This window comes from Danio aesculapii, chromosome 6 (genome assembly GCF_903798145.1).
Source record: "Danio aesculapii chromosome 6, fDanAes4.1, whole genome shotgun sequence".
In the NCBI taxonomy this organism is placed as follows: Eukaryota; Metazoa; Chordata; class Actinopteri; order Cypriniformes; family Danionidae; genus Danio; species Danio aesculapii.
The window spans coordinates 13,652,922-13,677,268 of record NC_079440.1 but is presented as its reverse complement, the minus strand read 5'-3'; the positions used below and the strand labels follow the sequence as shown (position 1 = coordinate 13,677,268).

Sequence of the window (24,347 nt, the reverse complement as noted above, 5' to 3'; positions counted from 1 at the left end):
AAAACGTTTTTAAAACGTGCATGTTTGTAATGAATTACAGCTTTCTGTCACTGTGCTGTTTATCTGATGCAGCCAAAGCGGAGATTAAGGCACACTCTGACAGGCACGTGGGAACGGTGGGCGGGGAGAACCAGCATTAAAGGCACGGGCCACAAAAACAGCTGCATTGTGTTTAGAGCAGAACATTCCAACATTTCTAAAGGTATAATAAATAATCTGATGGGTGTTTTGAGCTGAAACTTTACAGACACATTAGATAGCCCCACATTAGACATTACCATAAGTGTCAGTATATATGAAGCATCACTTATGGGGAAAAAAAGTGACCATTGTATTTTTATTTTTAAATATATATTTTTATATATTTTTGATTCCTGATGTGTGAGATATGTAACCCTTAACAGAAAATTGTATGGCAGGATGTGATCAAATAATACTTGAATGTAATCAAGTGTGTATCTGGTTATCATGGTAACTATTAACCTTATTTTACATGTGCAATCAGATGCAGCCAATAGGACTCTTTCTAGCCCGAGACTTTAGGTCTTATTCACTTTCATTAATTTATTTTTATTTTTTATATATATTTGTTTATATTTATATATAACAACCCACTACCACAAACAAGGCAATAAAAGAAAAAACATATTAAAAATTAAATATATATTGTCCCAGACTTTCTGAGTTGACAGTGAGGAAACAGAGTGTACCATATTTATTCCGTCCATATGTTATCATTTAACATGAGAGGCTTGGCAACATCTAAAAAAGAAATATACAAAAGAGGTGTATCTTAATACAAAAGAAAGAAGGTCACATTAACTTGAATCACAAAACCTTCCAGATATATCAAAGTTAACAGTGAGCAAATACATCATGTCATATTTGTTTAGTCAGTCTTTTATCATTTGACATGAAGGGCTTGGTAACATCCAAAGAGTACAAAATAGAAATAACGTAGAAAAAATATAAAAATAAATGAATAAAAAAGAATAAATAAACAAATAAATGAAATAAATATAAATAAATTTATTCTAAAAGCCAGGGAGTTCTTCAAAGTATTTAATAAAGGGGGACCATTTGTCTGGGAACTTGTGTTCGAGCCTCGAAACATGCATTTAATCTTTTCCTCCATTGATTAGATGTTAAAAAGTTAGATGTTAAAAACAATTCGTTATGCTGTTTACTGATATTTTCTTCTAATATTTAAAATTGTATGTCTAGTCATGAAAACATTTGTTTGTAGAGCAAGTAGCTGGACCATTTTTTGATGTTTATTATAGTCATTTCTCCTATAGGCAACTGAATCGGTAGTTCTAAAGCAATCACTAAAAAGAGCGCACTTCCACATCGCCGAATAAGGTCAATAGTGTATGTCTTTTTGTTTATACACTGTAAAAAGTGATTATTTGGTTCACTTCAAAAATCTAAGTAAACCCGTTGACCTAAAAGCGAAAACTTGTCTTTACCTTAAAAAGTGAGTGACCCATTGTTTATTTATGTAGCATTGGGTTTACTCACTATTTAAGTTAAAGTCAACTAATCATTTATTATGTTGTCACTTGAAAGTGTTCTTTGCTCTGTTTTTTTTTTTTTATCAAAGAAAATAAACTATTTAAAAAAACTTACTTATTATGATCCTTAATTATCTAGCAAGACAGTAAATTGTTTTCTTTGCAATTATTACTACTTACTTTCTATATTAGCTAAGGTAAGAAACAATGTTGTTTTTCTTGAAACACAGCAGGCTGTGGTTAAAACTCTTTCCTCTGGTGTTGGCTTCAAAGTCAAACGTGGTTCTTCACCTTTTTTTTTTTGGCACAGCACATACAGACACACACGAGCTCTCGTGTTCACTGAGCCGTGAACAGACCCCGGTGAGACGTTCAATCAGAAAGTCATCTGCAAACATGCACGCGTATACCGGTGAGTCTAAAAGTTAATCGGCTGGATTACACTGTTAAATATTTGCATTTACACATACAGGATGTGGTTGAAGATTTTAAAAAGGAAACTAATAGTGTAGAACTGTATATATTATGTGACGTTTCATCATTTCTATGAATGAAGTCTATCATTTTGTGCATTCTTTGACACATTATGTCTTTTTATTGACAGTGTTTTGTCCTGTGTTGCTGATATGGTCATGCCACATAAAGGTATTTTTATGATTTTTATTACTAGAATAAACTAGTATTTATGTTAACTTCTTATTTTAGAGGGAGGTTTCGCCAGTAAATTAAATCTGTCATCATTTATTATCGTTTATTACCATTAGAAAATGTAACTTTCTTCATTTTGTGTAACTCAAAAGAATATTTTTGACAGAGACAGAATCAGTCATCGTTCACTTTCAATGCACATGTTTGAGGCTGCAGTTCTTACATAATCTTATGAAAATCTGTAACATTAATAATACGTTCATTATAAAGCAACAACCAGCAGTGAGCAATACAAGTGTTGCACTCAAAAAAATGACTTTTGCTGCTTGTTCAAACTACTTCATTAATATAAGTTGAACCACCACGATTCTTAAGGGTCTTTGGGGACAGCTTAATTTTTTATGCTTAATTCACTTAAATGTGTAGAAATGATTAGGTTAACTTAAGTAAATTGTGTTGGGACAACATGAAGGAATTGTGTGGAATCCTGCATTTTACCTGTTATTTCATATTTGCTCAAAAATAATATTCACTGTTAGTTCTTGTTAACTCAGTACTAATACACTCAAAAATCGTTGCTTGTTCAAACTACTCACTTAAAATTAGCTGAAACGACACATTTTTTAAATTTTGTTGGCACAACTTAATTGTTTTATGTTCCGTCCACTTAAATTTGTACAAACTAATAAGTAACACAAGTAGAGTGTGCAGAACCCAGCAGTTTTACAATGTACGACCAATTTTATCATATAAACTATTACAATTTTTTACACTACCTAAGATTAGTAAATATTTTAGAAGGTCGCACTTTATTTTTATGGTACAATTCTTGCTATTAATGGTACAATTCTTGCTATCAACTATAACTTTTAGCTCAATAATCAACTAATTTGCTTCTTAATAATGTTTCAAGAGTTCACACTTAGATATTGTTTGACAACTGTTAGCAAGTTTGGCATGCTGTCCCGGGAGAGAACCCTGAGCTCGGAGATAGGTGAGCCCAGGGCTCCCGCCTGGTCCATAGAGCATATGAGGGGAGTACGAGATCAGGTGGTTCTCGAGAGCTCCCCGTGGTAAAAGAAAAAGGAGGAGAAGGGGTGGATGGGGGGTTTCTTCGGAAAACGAAGATAAGAGAGTAGTTCTAGCTAGGCTACTTATAGTGAGTTGGGGTTAATCTGATTGGCTAACTAGTGAGTGTAGATGAGTGGCCAGCTGCAGTCAATCATATCACGTGCTCCTCTCGAAACTAGTTTGAAAACTTCACTTCAAGAGTTCACACTTAGATATTGTTTGACAACTGTTAGCAAGTTTGGCATGCTGTCCCGGGAGAGAACCCTGAGCTCGGAGATAGGTGAGCCCAGGGCTCCCGCCTGGTCCATAGAGCATATGAGGGGAGTACGAGATCAGGTGGTTCTCGAGAGCTCCCCAAATGCAGGAGACTCGGGACAGCAGCCGTGTATTCGAAGAAACTCCCCAAAAGGCTTGGAAGGCTATATCCGGCTGCTGGATATATAGGTTTTTCAGAAGGAAAGGAAAAGGGGGCTCCTGTGGGAGCAAAGGATGATACGGACTCCTGCGGGAGCCCGAGCAGGGTTGGCATGGGCTATGAATACTCCTGCGGGAGTAGATTCGGGGAGACCCCTGCGGGGGTTAGAGCCATGGGATGGACAGGAATCCTGCTGGGGTAGTTAAAAATGGGGAAGGGGACTTGAGGACTTCAGCTGGATAAGAGGGGGGTGAAGGGGGCTGGGGTGGGGCAGGGACTCCAAGGAGTGGATTGCTCAAGGAACACTCCTTACGGAGATAGAGCTGGGAGGTGGCAGCGCTATATATAAATATATATGTATATATGAAAATATATATATATATATATATATATATAAATATATAATGGGGTAATCTAGTGCCTTGGGGGGGGGCGATTTTTTGGACTCCTGCGGGAGTCGAAGCTCCTGGGCACTCCTGCGGGAGATAGAGCTGTATTTGCCATCTCCAGCTGGAGTCGGGAAGAGGAAGGGCAGGTGAATGCCCCAGCTGAAGGGTGAATGGCTGTTGGGCGATGACCCCTGCGGGGGTCGATGCTCGGGACCACTCCTGCGGGAGTTAGAGCTTGAGGGTGGCGGCACTATATATAAATGTATATTTATATGCGTGGGTGCATATATATATACACATATATATAAATTAAATAAAATAAATGAAAGGTAAATGTGTAAAATAAATGTAGAAGAAAATAAAATAAGCTAGGGCCGGGGAGGGTCGGTGACGTGACTCGTGCTCGTGTCACAGCTCGGGGTTGGTTGAGCTATTTTGGCCAGCTCCAGTAGGAGTCGGGAGAGATGAGGGGGAGGTGAAGACTCCTGCTGGAGGGTGACGGGCAGAATTGGTGCTCTGGGGGTGTTCCTGCGGGAACAGAGCGTGATGGTGGCAGCGCTATATATAAATTAATATTTATATGCGTGGGTGCATATAGATATGAATTTATATAAATAAAATCAAACAGAGAGAAAAATAAAAGGCAATATTATATGTCATTGATAAAATGACTTATAATATGTAAAAGCTAGGGTTGGGGGAGGGGCTGTGAGATGATTCCTGCGGGAACCGAAGCTCGGGGTAACACTCCTGCGGGAGTCAGAGCCATGTGGGGGGCAGGGTCCTACAGAAGTCAGGGAAAGGTGGAGGGGTGGTGAAGACTTCTGTGGCAGCGGCCAGGGGGGGGGGGCGGAGTGACAGGGGGTGCCTGGGCGGGAAAAACTCCTGCTGGAGTTAGGTGGGTGAATATGGAGAGAAAGCTGAGTGCGACTCAGAGCCAGAAGGAAGAAAGGAGGGTTAGGTGGCTGGGTCGTGCCCGCGCCCTTGGGTGGCTGAGGAGCTCCTCAGCCCTCTGGGAGCTGGGATGGCTGTGTCTAGGCTTATCCCTGGATTGGGCTCGTGCCCTTGGCCGCTGGGTTTAGGGTGTCTGCTGGTGAGGGTCCTTTGGGCTTCCTTTAGATGGCTGTGGCTGAGCCGAATGTAGGATTTGAAGGCATCGGAAGACCACCTTCCTAGTGTTTATTTGTGTTGTTGAGATAGCCCTTTGTGTGCAGCTGTGGTGGCGGCTCCTATTCTGAATGAGTGACTGGAGTATGATCCTGGTGGGAAGCCTGAATGGTGGAGGACTGCTTTGATGTGTTTTTGGAACCAAAAGCGTGTCACTGGGTGGTGTGAGTCATCTGTGAAAAAGGGGGGGGGCAGGGGGACTTAAGCTTAGCATTTCTTATAGTGTATGTATGCTAGGAGTATTTGGAATGGCTTGTGGGGGAGGGAATATTGAATATGTAGATGCATTATCCTTTCTGGATTGATCTGTTTATCTTGATTGATAGTTTCCTCATCAATCAAAGTTAGATCTGTGATGGTGGGGTGGATGTTGGGATCAAATTAGATGTTACTGTAATTTCACAACATCTGAGAAACTCAAAAACAATAAACATTGCATCTAGAGTGTGGTCTGTATGCAAGGATAGGTATCCTTCTGGGGTTACTTCCTAAAATGTATTTATGGGTGTTGATGCAAATCATGTAAGTGGGAATGTCATCTTCAAAGGAGGGATGAGGTCAGGTGCGGCTCTGCTTCTGGTACCAGTTTCTAGAAACAAAAGCAAGAAATGGAATCAGCAATTTCCTTATATAATTAGGAACATGTACAACAGTTGTGATAATGATAATGATAACGCCTTTGTTAGTGCAGTGGACAGCGGCTTCATTGTAACAGTAATTGAGAATTTTGGAGGCGGACTTAATTTCTCCGCGATATGGTCCGTTGGTAGCGCGTCGGCAGTCCTGATAACATCCCTCTAAGCCTACGGCGGGGGCGGCGTCTGTGTATTAAAGATATGAACTGAGTATGAAATTGGATCGTTTATGAATGAGTGGGCAGCAATTCCAGCGCTTAGGAAGGAAAGCATAAGCCGGTCGCACGCCTAAGCGCTGTTCGGTGACGTGCTGCGTTGCGCCATGCATTTAGGATTCTGAACATATGTTCTATCAGGGTGCGCGTCGGGGGCTGTCCGCAGTGCCTAGTCACAATTCAGGACTCTTTTCCCTTGTCATGTGCGCACCCCGTCGCCGCTCTGAGCGGTGCCTCCGGTGCGCGACGAGTGTTATGGCCGAGATCGGATAGAGATATATTCTCATCTAATCCGGGGACTGATGCTGCGAGTTGAAGGAGGTGAGTGACGAAAAGGCGTCCCTGCAGGATAATGCGCGTGTGAGTTTTGATGTCCTAAAATGGACAGTTTGTGCTTAGCGCAATCTTTTCTCTTTAAGAATATACAAGGGAACTAAATTTCAATATATATGTATATAGGTATGCATGCATGTATGCAATTCTGCGAATCCAAATTGATGCTTAGGAATTTTATAGAAGTGCTTGAGCCGGAGGTTCTTCCATGATGGAAATGCCAATATTAGAAAGACTTGTCACTAAATTTTCTTATATCTTCAGATATATTATATCTTCAGAACTTATGTCTCTGTCACTAAGAGATACGTGTAAGCATCTAATAGATGAACTACGTGCGAACGCCGTAGTTATTGGCGAGAATCCCGCAAATATATACTGAAGTATAAATGTGGTTACTTCTGCGTCCGAATGTTATACAGACTGCGAAGTAGAATTGTATTGTCTGATTAATGCCAGAAATCAGAGATACCAGATATCAGGAATGACTTAAAAGGCGGGGGTGATGTCGACTGCGAGCCAAGCTTGCAGCAGATAAGATTAATTAAAGAGATTTCTTGGTTTATGGCGTGGTAATTAAGGCATCTTCGTTCGGCGTGGTGAATAGTGCTGAAAAAGGCGGAATTATGGGAAGATGAAAGATCCGTTATTAGACGTTTTTAGAAACGTTCTAATGCCCATTTCAGTAGGGCTAATGTGAATGTGCTTGAAGCAGCAAGAATGAGGGGATCGAACATGAATTTATTGTCGATCTCTTTCTCTATAATAGCTCTGTGATTTCTGGTTCAGCGTTGGTGAAGGGCTGGGAAGGGAGCGCCGAGATACCGGGCTTGGATCCATTATACAGACCTGGAATGAGAAATTCAGAAAAATTAGGTCAGGGTGCAAACGTAAATCAGTATAAAGATTTAAATGTTGACAAGTAATTTGTTTCTTTAGACTTGGCTGACGGCGTGCGTGTCGCCGCAGTAGTAGCAAGTGTGTAGAAGTGAGAGGAGGGAGAGCTGTGATATTGTCTTTAGCAGGGAAGATGGGCGGGTACGTAGCCGGTGGATCTTAGGGTGGAAAATTCTTATGAGCTGGTTAATGTAGGAGATTTGGCGAGGGTTCTCCTTGAAGAGGGTTTTGAGTGGTAAGGATTGCTGGAAGAGGAGGGCTGGAGTTTGCACTGGATTGGGGAGCTGCAGGCTAGAAGAGTTGCGTTATTGTCTGGGAGATTCCGAGATTGCTTTAGGGCTTTCTTTGGTGGCCTGGGGTGGCGCAGTGTTGTAGGCTGTAGTACGTAGTGTTTAGGGGGCGTGCAGGAGCGTGTGGTTGTAATGTCCTAGGGGGGCGGAGTCAGTGAAGACGTGGATTCGTAAGGTCTTTCCGGGTTTATTGCAGCAGTATGGAATTTGTGGTTCCGGCGTCTAGGAGTTTGGAGGAGTTCTGTGACTGTCGTTTGTTGGATACGAGAGACGTAGGATGACGCTGGAGAAGGTACGTGGCGGTTTGAAGTAGCGGGAGATGAGGATTGTATAAAACATTGTGCTCCGGCTGGAGTAGTTAGGCCTTTGGCCTCTTACTGGAGCCTCAGTCTCGGGCAGGCTTCCAGGCTGAGCTGGGTGTTGTTGAGATGGGGCTGATGTTTCGGGGAGCGCGGAGCTTTCTTTCTTGCCCGTTGCTGCGCTGTTGTGATCTCCGTCGCCTCCGTTGTTGTTGTTGTTGTTGTTGTTGTTTTCGTTGTAGTTGACGACGATATGATGATGATGATGATGATGATGATGATAATGATGATGATGATGATTAAAAATAGTAGGAGGTTGGTTTGTCCGTGAGTAGCTTTCGGAAGAGCTGGAGCGGACTTGTCGTTAGTTTCTTCGGAAAACGAAGATAAGAGAGTAGTTCTAGCTAGGCTACTTATAGTGAGTTGGGGTTAATCTGATTGGCTAACTAGTGAGTGTAGATGAGTGGCCAGCTGCAGTCAATCATATCACGTGCTCCTCTCGAAACTAGTTTGAAAACTTCACTTACTAATGTAGCAGCTATAGGTTTGATTAGGAATGTTGAATATCATGCAGAATATGTATTTATAGCTACAAAATAAACATCCAATATCATACTAATAGGCAGGTAATAAGCCAGTAATAGTGATAATTGGTCCTTAAACTAAATGTTTTCACAATAGAATAGAATAGAATAGAATAGAATAGAATAGATCACACTTTGAGGGTAAAAGTCTTGCTATTAACAGACCATTAACTATGATTTTTGCCTCAATTAACCTTTAATTATTAAACTTCTGCTTATTAATAGTTATTAGGTAGTAGCTAGGTTTACATAGGCTTAGGAATGTAGAATAACAATAACATGCCAAACAGACACTTTATAAGAACAAATAAACAGCCAATGGTGAGAACTGGTACTTAAACTAAAGAGTTACCATATTTTTCATTGTTAGATAACCGATAACATAATTAACCATATTTGAGAAATGAGTTTGAAAAATGTCAGAACTATTCTGCAAGTTGCATAAACTTAGTCTTAATTTTTATTAACTAGCTCTTATGTGGAGAAGACTATATAACCGCAAACTCACTTGCAAGTAAAAGGCTTTAATAAACCAGCCCAGTCTTTTAATTGCAAATGTGCGGTTGTATATATCCTTTACAGATCTACTATCTTATTTCCTGCGCCTCAGCAGGTATCTGTATGCATATTTACAAAATTAGAAACTGGTAAACGAGTTTACTCGATTAGATGGTCAAAAGCCAGCAGTCTTACTTTTTTAAATGTTATCTTCACCATACTTGAAGAAAAAAAAAAAAGATTACTTATTTTGAAGACAAGCCTAAGCATGCAACCAGAACTATTTGTATGAACACCTTGGCTACACTTTTTTATGGTCCCCTTTAGACATTCTGTTTTCTGTAACCAACATGTCAAGTAACTGTCATTAGAGTATAAAGTAGTGCGCACAGCCTTAACAATGAAGGTTTCAAAAAGAGATTTCACAGTTGTGTCATAAATAATAAATTTTTTGCAGGTCCTTTAAAACATTTTGTTGATTACAAGTTATACATTGCAACTGAATACCAACTAATTCTCATTAGAGTATTAGTAAACTAAACTATAGATTTCATGTACTGTAAGTTGACATACATACTTAAAGTCAGTTGAATTTCTGTTGGTGGAGCAGTATCAGCAAATACTAAGCAGACAGTCTGCTAATACTCTAATGAGAATTATTGTCATTTAGTCACAATTTTGTTTTGGAAAACTAAAGGATTTTAACTCTTTAATTGCCAAATTCATTATTGAGTTGGTAACAGTAATCGTGGACTGCATTTTTCCCCTTTTAATCACAGTCCTGGCCATGTGAAAGATTAGTAACAACATTGCCTTTGATGCATTGTTAGTTTTTGTGCAACATGAGATGAATTTTTTTCTCCCTAGTTTAATGTTCATGGTCCCATCGATTTCCATAATAACCATTTTTTGATTGCAAAACCATGACACCATATAATCATGCATCTTTGATTGTTTTGTTTTTTTCACCAAAACAATCAAGGAGTTAAAATCCTGTAATTTTTTTAAACACTGAGTGGTTTTGATCTGGACTGAGGTTAAATAACATATTTGTGAATCAAAAAAAGAAAAAACTATTTATCTGATGCATTTTTACAGCAGTTTAATTCAGTGGATGTTTTCATCTCGTAGATAATGAAAGGGTAGTAAATTTGAACAGTACACAGGGGTCTTATTTTGTGTTCACCAAAAAAAGAAACCCATTAAGCTTTGGAAAGTTCTTTTCTTTTTCTAACTACCCTTTAAGAGGACCATCAAAATAAAGTGAACCTATTGTTTTGAGAAACAGGTTTTTTGAAACTGTTCATGTTCACTTATCAAACCATCGTGAGGTAGTCAATTCAAATAACAATGATGTTTTTCCCCAATAAATTCTTGGAAACTTTATAACACTTTGCATTATCTGTATTTCAGAAAAGTTGGTCCAACATGACTGAAAGCCAAATGGGTGAAAAGGCTACAACAGAGTATGATTATTCCACAGAACCAGATTATGGCTTGTATGAACAAAGTTGCAATAAGACCAACAATCGTACTTTCAGAGCCTGGTTCCTGCCCACCATCTACACCATCATCTGCCTCCTGGCTCTCATGGGGAACTTTCTGGTCATCCTGACCTACCTTTACTTCAAGAGGCTGAAGACAATGACAGATGTTTACCTGTTCAATCTGGCCATGGCTGACCTGCTGTTTGCCATTTCTCTCCCCTTCTGGGCAGCTAGTTTCATGAGTACGTGGCATTTGGGTTTGTATCCATGCAAAGCCATGTTCACCATCTACAAGGTCAGCTTCTTCAGTGGCATGTTCCTCCTCACCTGCATCAGTATTGATCGCTATTTCTCCATAACGAAGGCTGTTTCTGCTCATCGCTGTCGCTCCAGCGCAGTCTACTATGGTCAGGTGTCTTCTCTGGTCACCTGGGTGATGGCGGTCGTCTTTTCTGTACCTGACATAGTTTTCGCTGAAATCAATAGCAGGGGCACCTGTTCAGCAAATGTCAACTATCAGGACTACCATGTTAAGATGGTGATAAGTCAGATGGTCTTGGGTTTTATCATCCCAGCAGTCGTCATGGGGTTCTGTTACTTCTGCATCATTAAAACCCTCATGCAGGCCAAGAACTTTGAGAGAAATAAAGCCTTCAAGGTAATCATTGCAGTGGTCGTTGTCTTCGTGTTCAGTCAGCTACCCTACAATGTAGTCATGGGAATTTCTGCCCAGCAAACAACAGATTGTGCCAAGGACAATATTCGTCTTTTTGCGATGGATGTGACCATGGCTGTGGCCTTCTTGCGCTGCTGTGTGAACCCATTCCTGTACGCCTTTATTGGGGTTAAGTTTCGCAATGATCTCCTGAAGCTTTTGAAAGACCTGGGATGTCTCAGAACGAGCCACTTAATGTACACCCACTGCGGGAGACGAAGATCTTCTGTCGGCCTGGACACAGAAACCACCACAACCTTTTCTCCATGAATACTCAAGAACATATTGCCAAAAACAAAAAGGTTACCGTTATATAGTATATCGCTTGATAAGCTGCCTGTGGAGGACTATGGTGACATTTACTTGCGTTCTGAACATGTTGCTATTCTAATGTTACAAGTAACTTAAAGTCTGGGTAAAGAGAATTCTGTTTCAAATCCCATTTTAAATGTTAAAAATGTATTGCTCAAATACATTACAAAGACTCTGAAGTATGTAGTACTGAATTGTGGGGTCAAACCATGAAAATAGCCATTAAATGGAAGTTAAGATTGTCATTTATTTGTACATCCACTTGAAATGGTTTCTGAAATGAGAAAAAATGTAGGTCAGTGCATGATTTTGTCCTTTTGGATGCTGCTAACAAAATGGAGGAAGATTTGAATGCCACTTTGTAGTTTTAGAGGATTACTGTCCACCAAAGTCACCTTCAGCACCTTCTGGTCCAGAATGTTTTCAGATGCCGGATGAAATTTTATTGACAGAATTGTATGATAATCCTCTGAACCACTGCCTAACCCTAACCCCTAACCTAGTGAAGGAAGGACAAAAACGAGACCCGCACTGAAACCCCCGCCCTAAAGGACTGATAGCCATTCTTGCCATAAAAAAAAATTGTTGTCATTAGTATTTTAATAAACTTTAATAAGTAAAACTGTCTGAGATGTGAACAAAAGCAAGTGATGCATCAAAGTTTGATAAAAAAAAATCGTAAATAGTTATAAAAATCCTTATAATCAAGAAAATAATTTATAAAAATAATTACTTTACAAATCTTGAATGATATTAATAATATGACGTAGTTCCTGAAACTTTCTACTTCTGTTTATCCGTCTGACTTTACAGTCAGTTCCTTTTTACCACCCCCTGTCGCTTTTAAGAATATCACAATGGCGAATGCGACAATTGTAAAAGCCTTGTCTATTTCGTGAGGTGTGCACGCAGTCAGCGGAGGTGCACGATGCGGCGACAGGCAAAAGTACAAATCCAGCTTTTAGTAGCTCCGCCTTAAAGGCATTCCATGTGACCAGAAGTGAAGAAAAGTTGTTTTGAGGGGGGAGGGAGGGTTATGGTATTTGTTTAAAGATTATGAGGGCAAATCAATTTTTAATAGGTAATAAAGTGCACAGATTTATAACAAGCACTACTATATACATATGAAAATAAGAAGAGTACATTTTGATTTTAAGCCGACTTTAAAGGGCACCTATTTTACACATTTTTCAAGATTTGCCTCGGTTGCATTAGATAACCAGAACAATGACAGACATGAAGGAAGCAGATCTCTTGAGCGTCTTTGAGAAATGCTACAGTAAGAACTTTCCCAATGATTATTTGACGTATGTGTTGTGGAGTTAATTCAAGCCTTTCTGCGACGATGAGTCACACACAATGTCGTTACAAAGTTCATGCACACACAGACACAGTGCGTGCTTAACTTTGCATGGTCTTTGCCCGGCAAATGTGACAGGATACACGTTAATATCCACTGCTGTATGCATATCCATTATGTTAATGTACAAAATAAACACGATTTAACCTCCACAACCCGGGATTAAAGCATCGTCTTTTATAATTGTACTGGTGCGCAGCTGTGGTGATGAAGTAGATGGTAAAATCACTGTAATTCATTACACACATGCACTGTTTTTATAAAACGTTTTAAACTTGTAAAACTCACTCTTGATCACATTTGATGATGATTGATGATCACAGAGAGCTGAACAGATCTTTTATCCCAGTTGCTTTGCACACATCCTGTCTTATTGATATGATTATACGTGTTACTACAGAGACATGTTAATATAAGTCTGTCAGTCAATTCGGTGGGCGAGGAAACCACACTCCTAAGTCGTGCCCATTGCGGTGGGCATCAGAATGGGAGGGATTCGGATCCTATTTTAACGTCAGGTAATTTAAAAAAGCTTAAAAAAGGCTTTATGACTTTATATCCCTCCAGTATGACTGTGGACATGCTATACCTACAGACAGTTCTGTCCAAACAGCTTACAAAAGATGATTTTCATCATAGGTGCCCTTTAAACAGTTTTTCAACAGCTCTGTGTTCAGAATTCTTTGAGTGGGGATAAAACAGTGGCTAAATGATGCAAAGAAATAACCTAAGCTTATTATGCTAAGGTTATGCTAGTTACATATTGCTAACTTGCAAAAAGGAAGAGAAACAACAATTTTTTTGCAGTCAGAGTGGGATGAGGTTGTTCTTGGGTAGCCAGTCATTGTCCTCTGAACTGAGTTCTGGCTTTAAAGGCTCAAATATGTATGGTTGTATAAAGCCAGTTAAACTCATGCTACTAGAGGAAGCATCAGTAGAATCCAGTCAGGTTGTAACGGTACTATTTAATTGTAAGATGGTCGATTTCAACAACATATTGTAGTTCCTTGGCTTTTTGCTTTATTCAGATTTGGCTGAGTAGTTAATAACATTTTTTGTTGTGTGACAAACTCAAAACACATACTTAAATCTCACTTTACCCGGACTTTATTGTACAAAAACTTCCACTTTTGTAACTATAAGTTTGCCACTTCTTGTTCTTGATTTCCCTTTGAGAGACAAAATCACTTTCACTCTTTTTTATATGACGTAGCCATTCTGGATTTAATGTTTTGACCACAATTTCAGTTTCTCTGCATTGTATATACTTAAAAAATGAGAGTTCTTTACATTAGGCTTACTGTCAACAATCGTATGGTCCATAGGTTAAATGTAACATAATCCCTTATTTTGCTTAAAGACATCCTGGTAATATTAAACTGTTTTTGTATGCAGTTATACAAAACTAAATAAATCATCTGAAATGACTGACTGTATTTGCTTTTCATGTTACCAACATAATTAATGTTCAGTGTTGTGCTGTTTTTGTCAGTCTCGCTTTTATCAAAATAGCACCTGACTCAACCTCCATGTAAGAGACAAACGCATTACCGGCTGCCCAATGTGTACAAATATAGACCATTGTTGTTTTGATGAAATTGTTAACCATTTTTCATTTTGGTTTCTCACCTTAGAAGACTGTGAGGAAGTCATCCACTCATTGTCTGTGGTCACAGTACTATGTGGGTAGTTGTGGTGAGTTTGTGTAAAAATGTCTTGTGTATGTTGATAAACAGCAGTAGGCTACAGCCTAATTGACTTAAAGGGACAGTTCACCCAAATATTTTAATCTACTTACTATAGCAGAGGTGTCCAAAGTCGGTACTGGAGGGCCAGTGTCCTGCTGACTTCAGCTCCAACTTGCTTCAAAACACCTGCCTGGACATTTCTAGTATACCTAGTATACGCTTGTTTAGCTGGTTCAGGTGTGTTTCATCAGGGTTAGACCTAATCTCTCAAGGATACCGGCCCTCCAGGACTGAGTGTGGACACCCCTGCACTATAGGTTGCTTTCACAAGATGTCACTGATGACACGCGAAATTTAGACGGAGAGCAGGAAGTGATTCTTCTACATAGGAATTGTTATCAGAACATCTAAATGTTTCTGTTTTATGTTGTTTATAACTGTTTAAATTAGCCAAAATAAGAAATGCCGACCAGCCTACAGACTTTCAAAAGTTTTTGCTCATATAGGGGGGGAAATACAAAGAAACTGACTGAAAAACAGAAGAAAATGCGGTAACATTTTTTTCAATACATCCATGTGTACATTTTTATTGAACCACTGAACGCGATCGTATGTTTGACAACACCAACAAAGATTATATACAGGCCTAGCTATGTTTAAATATGTTAATGTGTTATATAAAAATCAGATACAAATACCCACACTTAAACAAAATCCAGGAGAATATAAATATATACCCTGCCATGTAATCGCTGCAAAGAATTCTTGTTTTGAAATAAGGCATGTCTTTACTGGCGTTTCGGCTGTATAAACAACCGTAACGTTAACATCGAGATGCGCAGCAGTGTTAAATGTTGGTTAATGGTAAGTTTATTGACAGAACAAAAAGGAAATGCAAACCTTGCAACAAAACTGGATGATTATTATTGTGGAGCACTTTTTCCCCTTACAAAAATAAATAAATGATAATGTAGACTATGCGTCCATGCTTTTGTATGCATTCATTTTATATTTATATAGTTTCTTAATTGCAAAATTGTCTACACATTTCTGGGAATTACCCCCACAAAAATCAGTCATTATTATTGCAAAAAATCAGAAAACATTGTGAAAAACTAGGGGGTCTGCTTCTAATAAAATGTACACTTCTATCCATCACAGCCTAATTTTCATTCCTTTAAAATAAAGTTGGTTGAACTGTATAGAACATCCCTATGTGGTCATGTCACTGGCCCATTAACATTTCCTGCTTGTTATCAAACTATTTCATAACTGTAACAAGAGGCAATTCAATCATAACTTAATGTTAAAACAGCTATTATGGCGTTATTTATCAATATGTGTTTTGGATTCTCTGCAGTTATAGAAATTAAAAATGTAAAACAGGAAATACGTTTGGACCATTGTTTTTGTTTACATCCCTCAAAATGCCAGGCCACAAAAAGTTAAAGTCCCTCATGAAGGAAGAAAGTCGTCGTGTGACAACGAAGATTAACTAAACACTATTGCAAAATTGTGTATGACGTACAAGGTACCCTATATATTCTTTAAAATAGGCTATATCTGACATCCATCCAAGAGTTTAAGACACTTGATGTAAACGGAACCAAGCATAATTTAGGGTAGGCACATCGACTTTCTAGTGAACAAAACAAATTGCGCACGGTTTGATATACATACCTGCAAGTATGGGGATCTTGGTTGATCTACAAATTAAATCTGCAATGAAGATCTTCTGGCGTCAGTCTAAAAATCTGACTACGTGATACTATAGCGCTACCCTGAGGTGGCTGAACAAATAAGAATGCAACTGGTACATATGCTGTACTGGTACAGCCTTACTGCTTAGGGATAGTTCACTTTAAAAGGAATCATATCATCATTTATTGTTCCAAACCTGTCAGAGTTTATTTCTGTTGAACACAAAAGAGGAATGTTGGAAACCTGTAAATGACTATTTTTTTGTTTTTCCAATGGATGTCGTTAACAGTTTAAACATTCTTTGAAATATCTTATTTGGTGTTCAATAGCTAAAAATGTTACAACCCATGAAGCTTTGAAACCACTGAAGAGTGAGTAAATAGGTGAAGAGGGAGTTTTTTGAGGTGAACTATCTCATGTTAATATTATGTTATATGTATATACATTTCGAACTTTTCATAAATTAAAAGTGAACTAAAAAAGCACTATAACCTATAAATAAAATAAGCCTTTCCTTCACTTATCGGCTAGTTTTTACTGAGATGAAAATGATGGCTAAATGTTGGAATTTTAGCTACTCTCCTAAACTGGGATATTAAAGCAGGACATGTAAAAATACATCGATTAATTTCACATTATTTAAAAACATTACAAATAAAACTGCGCTGTAAATACAGAGAGGTGTTTAATTGTTTTTATTATTATTATTATATACAATATGTGCTGCAGTTCCTACAGTTAACCGCTAGAGCGCACTCTTACATAAAATTCCTTTTCGTGCATCACAGTGCAGTTTTATACTTGACCAGCAGATGTCGCTGCTTTCTGTGCAAAAAGCAGAATGTGTGAGGAAGGGAAGTGCACAGGAAACAATTAAATGTGCTGGAGGTGGAGGAAGTGCTGCAAAGAACACCAGGGAATAGTATGAGAAGGACACAGTCACCTCTAAACCTACAGCAGGAGCTTCTGGGCCTGAAAGCTCAACTTGTAACAATGTAAAGTATTCTGAGGAATGTTACCATTTTAAGCCTTTTTAACAAAAAAAAAAAGATAGCAATTTGTATAGCTTTATATATGAAGGTCATGATAAGGACATACGCACAGTATCTCGCACATCCTTTCTTTCTTTCTCTGAACGTAATCAACACTTAGATCTTAAATGGTTTATTAATAGACTGCGATTACATTGGGTTTCCTGGAGGTGTCTGTGAACCAGCCAGCAGTCGAGGTGCATGAAAACCCAGTAATGATGGCTAGTTTAGAGAGAAGATATGCTGAATGTGAAAATGAACATGGCTTCAGAAGCACTGATTCTTTTTCTGTTGCTATGGGAACAGTCCACCATTAGATTGCTGTCTTCACACAGGGAGTAGTGCATTGAGTTCAGAGCTGTGCAGTCAGACAGTTTGATTACTGGATTTGAGAAAAGCATATTGTGAGCTCAGCTGACGAATAATGCATGTTGTGTGTGTTATTTGATTTATTATTATGTATTACATGTGCACGGTGGTGCAGGGGGTAGCACAATCGCCTCACAGAAGAGAAAGTCACTGGTTCGAGCACCGAATGGGGTCAGTTGGCGTTTCTGTGTGGAGTTTGCATGTTCTCCCCGTGTTCACATGGGTTTCCCCCGGCTGCTTCGGTTTCCCCAACAAGTCCAAAGACGTGCTGTATAAGTGAATTGGATGAACTAAATTGGCTGTAGTGTATGAATGTGAATGTGAGAGTGCATGGGTGTTTCTCAGTACTGGGTTGTAGCTGGAAGGGCATCCGCTGTGTAAAACATATGCTGGAAAAGTTGGCGGTTCATTCCGCTGTGGCGACCCCTGATGAGTTAAGGGACTAAGCTGAAGCAAAATTAATGAATGAATATTACATACTTTGATTGGTTTTGGTCGTAGATACTAGGGTTGGGCGATGTTGACCAATTTGGCATCGAACGATGTCTAATGTGAGACATCACGATGAATGATGGCATCGTCTTCGTAGGCGGCGGTGAATTAATTATTTATGCATAATTAATTCATAACAAATTAATTATTTGTAGCCTACCGTTTCAACTACCTGACTTGCATAGTCTTTGTTTTACCCATAACCTAGTCATAAATAAATAAACATAAGTTACACACAAATTACCACCTGTCAATCACTTTTTCTGCAGGACTCTGGCATTAATAGGAAGAGGGATCTGTGTTGTTATAATGGTGTCAAGAAACGACATTGGTTGGTAAAAAAAGGTGCACAACTAACAGGAACCAACCAACAGTATCTGAGGTTTTCGCTAAAATTACTAAGTACCAGCGTAAAAGCGAAAGATTGAAGCAGTGTACTGACGCTGTGACACGTTCCCTCATAGATTCAAGACTTCAAGACTGAAGAGTTGTTATATAGAGACAAGATTAATTAAATATCAGGTTTAACAACAATAATGAGGCACGATCCAGCAGTACATGCTTGATTAACTGTCCGACGTGCACTGCACTCCGGGGTTTTGTGCTCAAAGCACCCGCTGACTGTCTTGAGCTGAGATGTGTGCATATGCTAGAGTGCATGACAGTGTGTGTGTGTGTGTGTGTGGTCACGTGATGTGCGTTTTCAGCGGTATAGTGTGGACAGAGACTCTTTCAGAGACGCTAGGTAAACGCCAGAGTGGACGTGGATCGTTTTTGTTCTAAAATGATATTTTACAACTAAAATGTATTCGTGTAAAGGAGGCCTAAAGGTGTGTTTTTCGCGAGCTGCTTGCTGCTGTGACGGGGGCAGGACGGAGGATCGAGATGCTGCTTCAGCATCGTGATGGCATCTTCTATCGACCCAACCCTAATAGATATTGTTTTATATTGGTGGTTGCTGCTTAATTTGTGTAAAATGTGCACTCGATAATTTACTTGGAGAAATCGCTTTGTGAGTTTTCTTAAACGTTGGTATACTTTGTTAAAATGTTTACTTTAAAATATGGTAAATCATTATATTTAACAACCTTGTCATGCACGTACTAACGTACACACATAAAGACATGAACGTTTTATTTATAATCCACATTTGAAATGCTCTACAAAGTGTAATAAATATATGAATATGACATGTTTCAACAGAAAATTATTTTAATCATTAAAATTTATTATAAGTTTTTATAAAATATATATTTTAGTTTACTTTTAGTTTTACGATAAATGCTTACCAGTATATTTGGGCAGTACGCATTAAAGGTATAGTTCTATTATATTTTGTGTTGGTGTTGTGTAAGAACATTTTACATTAAAAGGTTTGGGACCACTTGCGGGTGAGTAAATGACAAAGTTTTCATTTTAGGTTCTCTGTGCCTTTAACCATATTCAAGACAATAGAAATAATTATGAACGTACATATAACGTTGTAAAGTAAAAGAGGTAAAATAAGGTGGAAAACACTTTATGCTGTACTAACTGATTAAAAACTAAAAATATAAAACAAATTCATTTAATTGCAAATAGAGTAAAAGTAAGTATCAAAAGTAAGTAAGTGCAGTAGACTGTTGAGTGTTTAAGGTCAACTAAATGAATTGTCTCTCCTCAGGTATAAGGCAATGGCTGGTAGCAAACAGAAAGATCTGGAAAATGTTCACTTTGCTGCAATTAAACATACCCACCATATCCTTGGTCCCTCTCCAGTTTGTAATAATCTAAATTATGTGTGAAATTTGTTGTAGCACTTCTTAAGCTTATTGTCACTTATTAGGTTTCTATTAAAAATGTGTCTTATAGCCAGGGGCAGTAAGCCAGGGGCAATTAGGGCCTCAGGAAATCAATAAATACCTAGAAGTATAAATTATACTTTTTCTTATACATTTTCTATCATATTTTGTACAGTGAGGGTCTAACAAATTAAATTTTAACATAATTATAACATCTACGCAAATTTGTCTTACACCCCCAATCATAGAGCAGTCCAGCAGTCAAGTCAGGTAAAGATTCAGTTTTAAAAACTATTTATTATTTTCTATTTATTCATTATTTTTCAATTGACTTTTTAAGAAAAACAAATAACTATGAAAAAAACTGCAAAATAAATGAATAAATAATGAATAAAACTACAAAGGATGCATTTTAGGACTGTTGGGCTTCATCGCTGGAAATGCTTGGAGCCCCCAAATCACTAATCTGCCCCTGCTTATAGCAGAATTATAGATAATTTTCTACCCGGCATACATACAACCAGGAAGGTGGAGAGGGGAGTAAAAGATTGTATGTACACACTCTCACACAGACCTTGACAGAATTTAGAGGTGGTTCAAAGCAGTCTTAACTTGTCGGTCAGGGTTGCTATCTTTTTTAAGTTTGTGACATGTCACAATGACAAATCCCCTGTTCTGTAGCCTTAAGGCTCTGACCAGTTAGGTTTCATTTTCACCAGAAGGTCCAGTTATGACAATATTATTTTGAGGTCAATAGGATGAAATAATGTTAACAGGCTGCAATGGCGACAAGAAGGTCAACGGACATTTTGTGTCTTGTTTGTTTCAGAGAGATTCAGTTTAGACCTTCAATAAATTTATATCTGTGCCATATGTAATGTTGGTGAGTAGTTTTAAAACATATTACAGTATAGGATATCGTTAAGAAAAAGCTATCTATATGTTTGTTTCCAAATAAAAAGAGCACTTTATCAAGCAGTTCTCCTTGAGAAACCGCTAACACATGCAGGCTAATCTTCACGAAAAGCTGTCCAGTTATGCACATCTGTAGAGCCCATTAGTCATTGCTGTCAGTCGTGAGTGTAAAGCATATATAACCTTTCGTTTATGAGTCAACCTGTTACCTTCAGGTATTATTGACTGGGAAACACCAGATAACCTGAAAAACGAGTCTTCACAGCACTTCTCGTGAGCATTTTCCCGCGAACCAGAATCGTGTGAATGGATACCTGTAAAAAAAATCCCTGACACGCTGCCAAAAGCTCATGTGACGCGACGTCAGTGTCACATTAGAGGCTACGTGTGTACAGAAGAGGAACAACGAGTTCTTCCTTAGCGCTACATTTGACACTTGTTTCAATGGGATATTTATAAAATAAGATATGCTTTTATGTCATAATAGTCACTGATATGTTATTTTCAGTTTAAGTTCTGATTAATTATATGCACCTTAATCAATTAATTAAAATTAAGGTAAATATTTCCTGATAGTTTCCTCAGTAGTTCATTCCGCTGTGGCAACTAGTGACTGAGTTTCCTGACAGAAAAAAAACCTAGGAAATGGTCTCGAAAGCATGCGTCAAGGTTAAACGTCTTTTCAGTGTCATTTATTCTAAATTAAACTGTATGCTACATTTATATAGCTACTACATGTACAAAAAACATCTAGACTCTGAACTCCGCTTATCTCCGATTATCTCTTTCAAAGCGCTGCCTGTCACAACACCGTAGATGGATGTCCAGAACAGCTGCTGCACCGTGATCAGATTCGTCAAGAAGAGGCACGTGACCGGTTTAGTCAGCGCATGATTGTGACGTCAAACACCGGAGCCTACTCGCGCCTCTAAAATGAAGTGACCTTTCTCTTTCGCCCTGATATAGAATCGGTCCGCCAACCGGCAAGAGAGGAGTGACATCCAGAACGACAGACAGTTTAAAAGGTAACATTTTTTAATCTGTCACGTAGTGTTGAGATCTGTTCGGGGTTTAGGTGTCATGTATGTGATATTTCTGCATAATGGAGGGTTTTTGTAGCGGTTTCTTGGAAGGGTGGCGTAAGGTTGCGTAAGCTAACCGGTAACATTACTCCTCAAGAGCAACTGAACGTCAGGGAAGAATTATATGCTTTGGTAATAGCTGGTGTTGTTTATAATGTTATTCTAATAGGAGAAATACCTTTGTTGCTAATAACAGTAATAACAGTTTAGTAACTCAATAGAATGTGTAGGTTTTATAGGAGGTTAGCCTGATGCGGCTAACTGCTAGCGTCCGCAACGTGGATCTGAAGCCGGTTTACGACTTCTGCTGAATTCTTTAGTGTGTAAATATAGCATATCTCAGATAATTCTGACGAGTTAAATGGATATTTGTCACACAAACTCTAATCCGACTGCTTGTTCATTTTAAGCTAATTCTCACAGGGTGATTTCTAATGCGCTACACATCAGTGATTAAGGCTTCCTTTAATAAAGGCGATTTGAGGTTATCCTCGGATGAGCAGCTTGATGCTGAGATGTTTACAGTTACGAATCGCCAAGGATTAGTTGTCAGAGAAACATACTTCTCCATCTATAAAATACCAACAGGAGATGATTTACATCATAACGAGAGAAAGACTAACCTCATAAGCTGTTTTAGGGCTTGCTATGTGTCCTGGGCTGATAGGTTAAGCATAAAGGATGCTTCATCCTTGAATGACCTTCTAATGATCTGCCCTTTCATGTATCAGTGTGTTCTTCTCATTTCACTTCCAGGTAAATATGGGTGACGTTGAAAAGGGCAAGAAGGTGTTCGTCCAGAAGTGTGCCCAGTGCCATACAGTTGAAAATGGAGGCAAGCATAAAGTGGGGCCAAATCTCTGGGGTCTTTTTGGTCGCAAGACTGGTCAGGCTGAGGGATTTTCCTATACAGATGCTAACAAGAGCAAAGGTAAGGCTGATTTGGCTACTACACATTTTCTTATTATGAGTGGAATCGCTTGATAAATCTTTATAATTGATTTCCACAGGCATTGTCTGGGGTGATGATACCTTGATGGAATATTTGGAGAACCCAAAGAAATACATTCCAGGCACAAAGATGATCTTTGCTGGGATCAAGAAGAAGGGCGAGAGAGCAGATCTTATTGCATACTTAAAGTCGGCCACATCATAATTCAGCTGGAGATCGAGGAAGCGGCAATATTTAAATTAAATGTTTGTAGTTTGGATTTGAATGTCTTTAACTATCTATTATTCATATGGTGTAACAGAACAAGTGGCCAGGGTTATTCATTATAACATGTGGCATGCTTCTAAAGCCGGTCCATTTTAACAGTGAAGATTTTCTTCTTTTTTTGTTCGTCCATATATGGTTAAAGGAAGAGTAAAGTTACTGCAGGTCCCTAGTGTTTCCGCTGAGGGAATGAAAACTGTCCCCTGGTTTCACAGGAGCTGTCGTACGTTAAATTATTAAAATGTGCTGAACCTAGTAAGTATTTGGATTGGAATGAGTGACTGAAAAATCAGTTTGCTTATTGGTAACATTGTATCAAATGGATTTGAACTGTCAAATAAAACGGTCAAAATAGTCAATTTTATGTCTATTCTGTTAGTTTCTCATATTCTAATGCTTGTTTGTGCAGGTAACAATAAAGTGCACTTTTTATTTCAAAGTATTACTCTTTGACCTTCACTTTTAATGTAGTAAACGGGCAGATGACTCCATGTACTGAGACCTTTAAACTCTCAGGATATAAAAATTGTCAGGTATGCTCTCTCTTGCTCCTTTGTGTAAATTCAGGGCAAGTCTTGACAATGTCCACATAGAGAGAGGCAGCATGTTTATCAAGATTGTCATAATTCTTTCCCTATGATTGTCTTAGAAAGCTAGCCTGCCTGATAAGGAAGTATTGGTCCCTCTATAAAGAGTATAATTTTTCTATCAGGAAATTGAACATCCATTTCTGTGCCATAAATGATAACATTAATGAATTAAATTACATTACTGCAAAATTCAATGACACTAAAAAGCACTCTAATTCAGTTACACGTTTTTATAATTGATTAACAAAATGTTTCTTTTTCTTACTGTCCTCTATTTTTCAGCAATATTATGAATCTAGAATAATTGTAACAGTGAATAAAAAAAACATTTATCAATGTGTTATGACTTAATTTAATGGCACACATGCTTTGGGTACCATTGAGAAGACTCGGCAAGCACTTTTTAGTGTTTTTAAAAGATGTCTAATAGACGTCTAGACATAGTCGTCTTGGCTAAAACGAGGCTAAATTTGGGCTGTTAGTGAAAATCTAATAGATGTCTAAGAATAGGCCAAAACTAGACTAGTCATCAAATAAACAGAAATTAATGACTACACAAAGTCTGTCTATTTTTACGACTAGTCTAGTTCTGGCCTGTTAAACGTCTTATATTTTCACTGACAGCCCAATTTAGCCTTGTTTTAGCCAAGCTG

The 24,347-nt window shown here is 38.5% G+C and overlaps 2 protein-coding genes across 2 annotated transcripts; both read left to right on the top strand.

Annotated features, from left to right (window-relative positions):
* The first annotated feature begins 1,812 nt into the window (after nucleotides 1-1,812).
* ccr7 (chemokine (C-C motif) receptor 7) lies at nucleotides 1,813-13,283 on the top strand. The gene is made up of 3 exons (XM_056459588.1): nucleotides 1,813-1,926; nucleotides 2,119-2,159; nucleotides 10,369-13,283. Exons 1-3 carry the CDS (start codon nucleotides 1,911-1,913, stop codon nucleotides 11,425-11,427), a joined length of 1,116 nt encoding a protein of 371 aa, XP_056315563.1. The 5' UTR covers nucleotides 1,813-1,910; the 3' UTR covers nucleotides 11,428-13,283.
* An 8,440-nt stretch (nucleotides 13,284-21,723) lies between these two features.
* Nucleotides 21,724-23,463, top strand: LOC130230532 (cytochrome c). Its single transcript, XM_056459594.1, has 3 exons — nucleotides 21,724-21,831; nucleotides 22,645-22,819; nucleotides 22,899-23,463. Exons 2-3 carry the CDS (start codon nucleotides 22,651-22,653, stop codon nucleotides 23,042-23,044), a joined length of 315 nt encoding a protein of 104 aa, XP_056315569.1. The 5' UTR covers nucleotides 21,724-21,831; nucleotides 22,645-22,650; the 3' UTR covers nucleotides 23,045-23,463.
* Nucleotides 23,464-24,347: the final 884 nt, after the last annotated feature.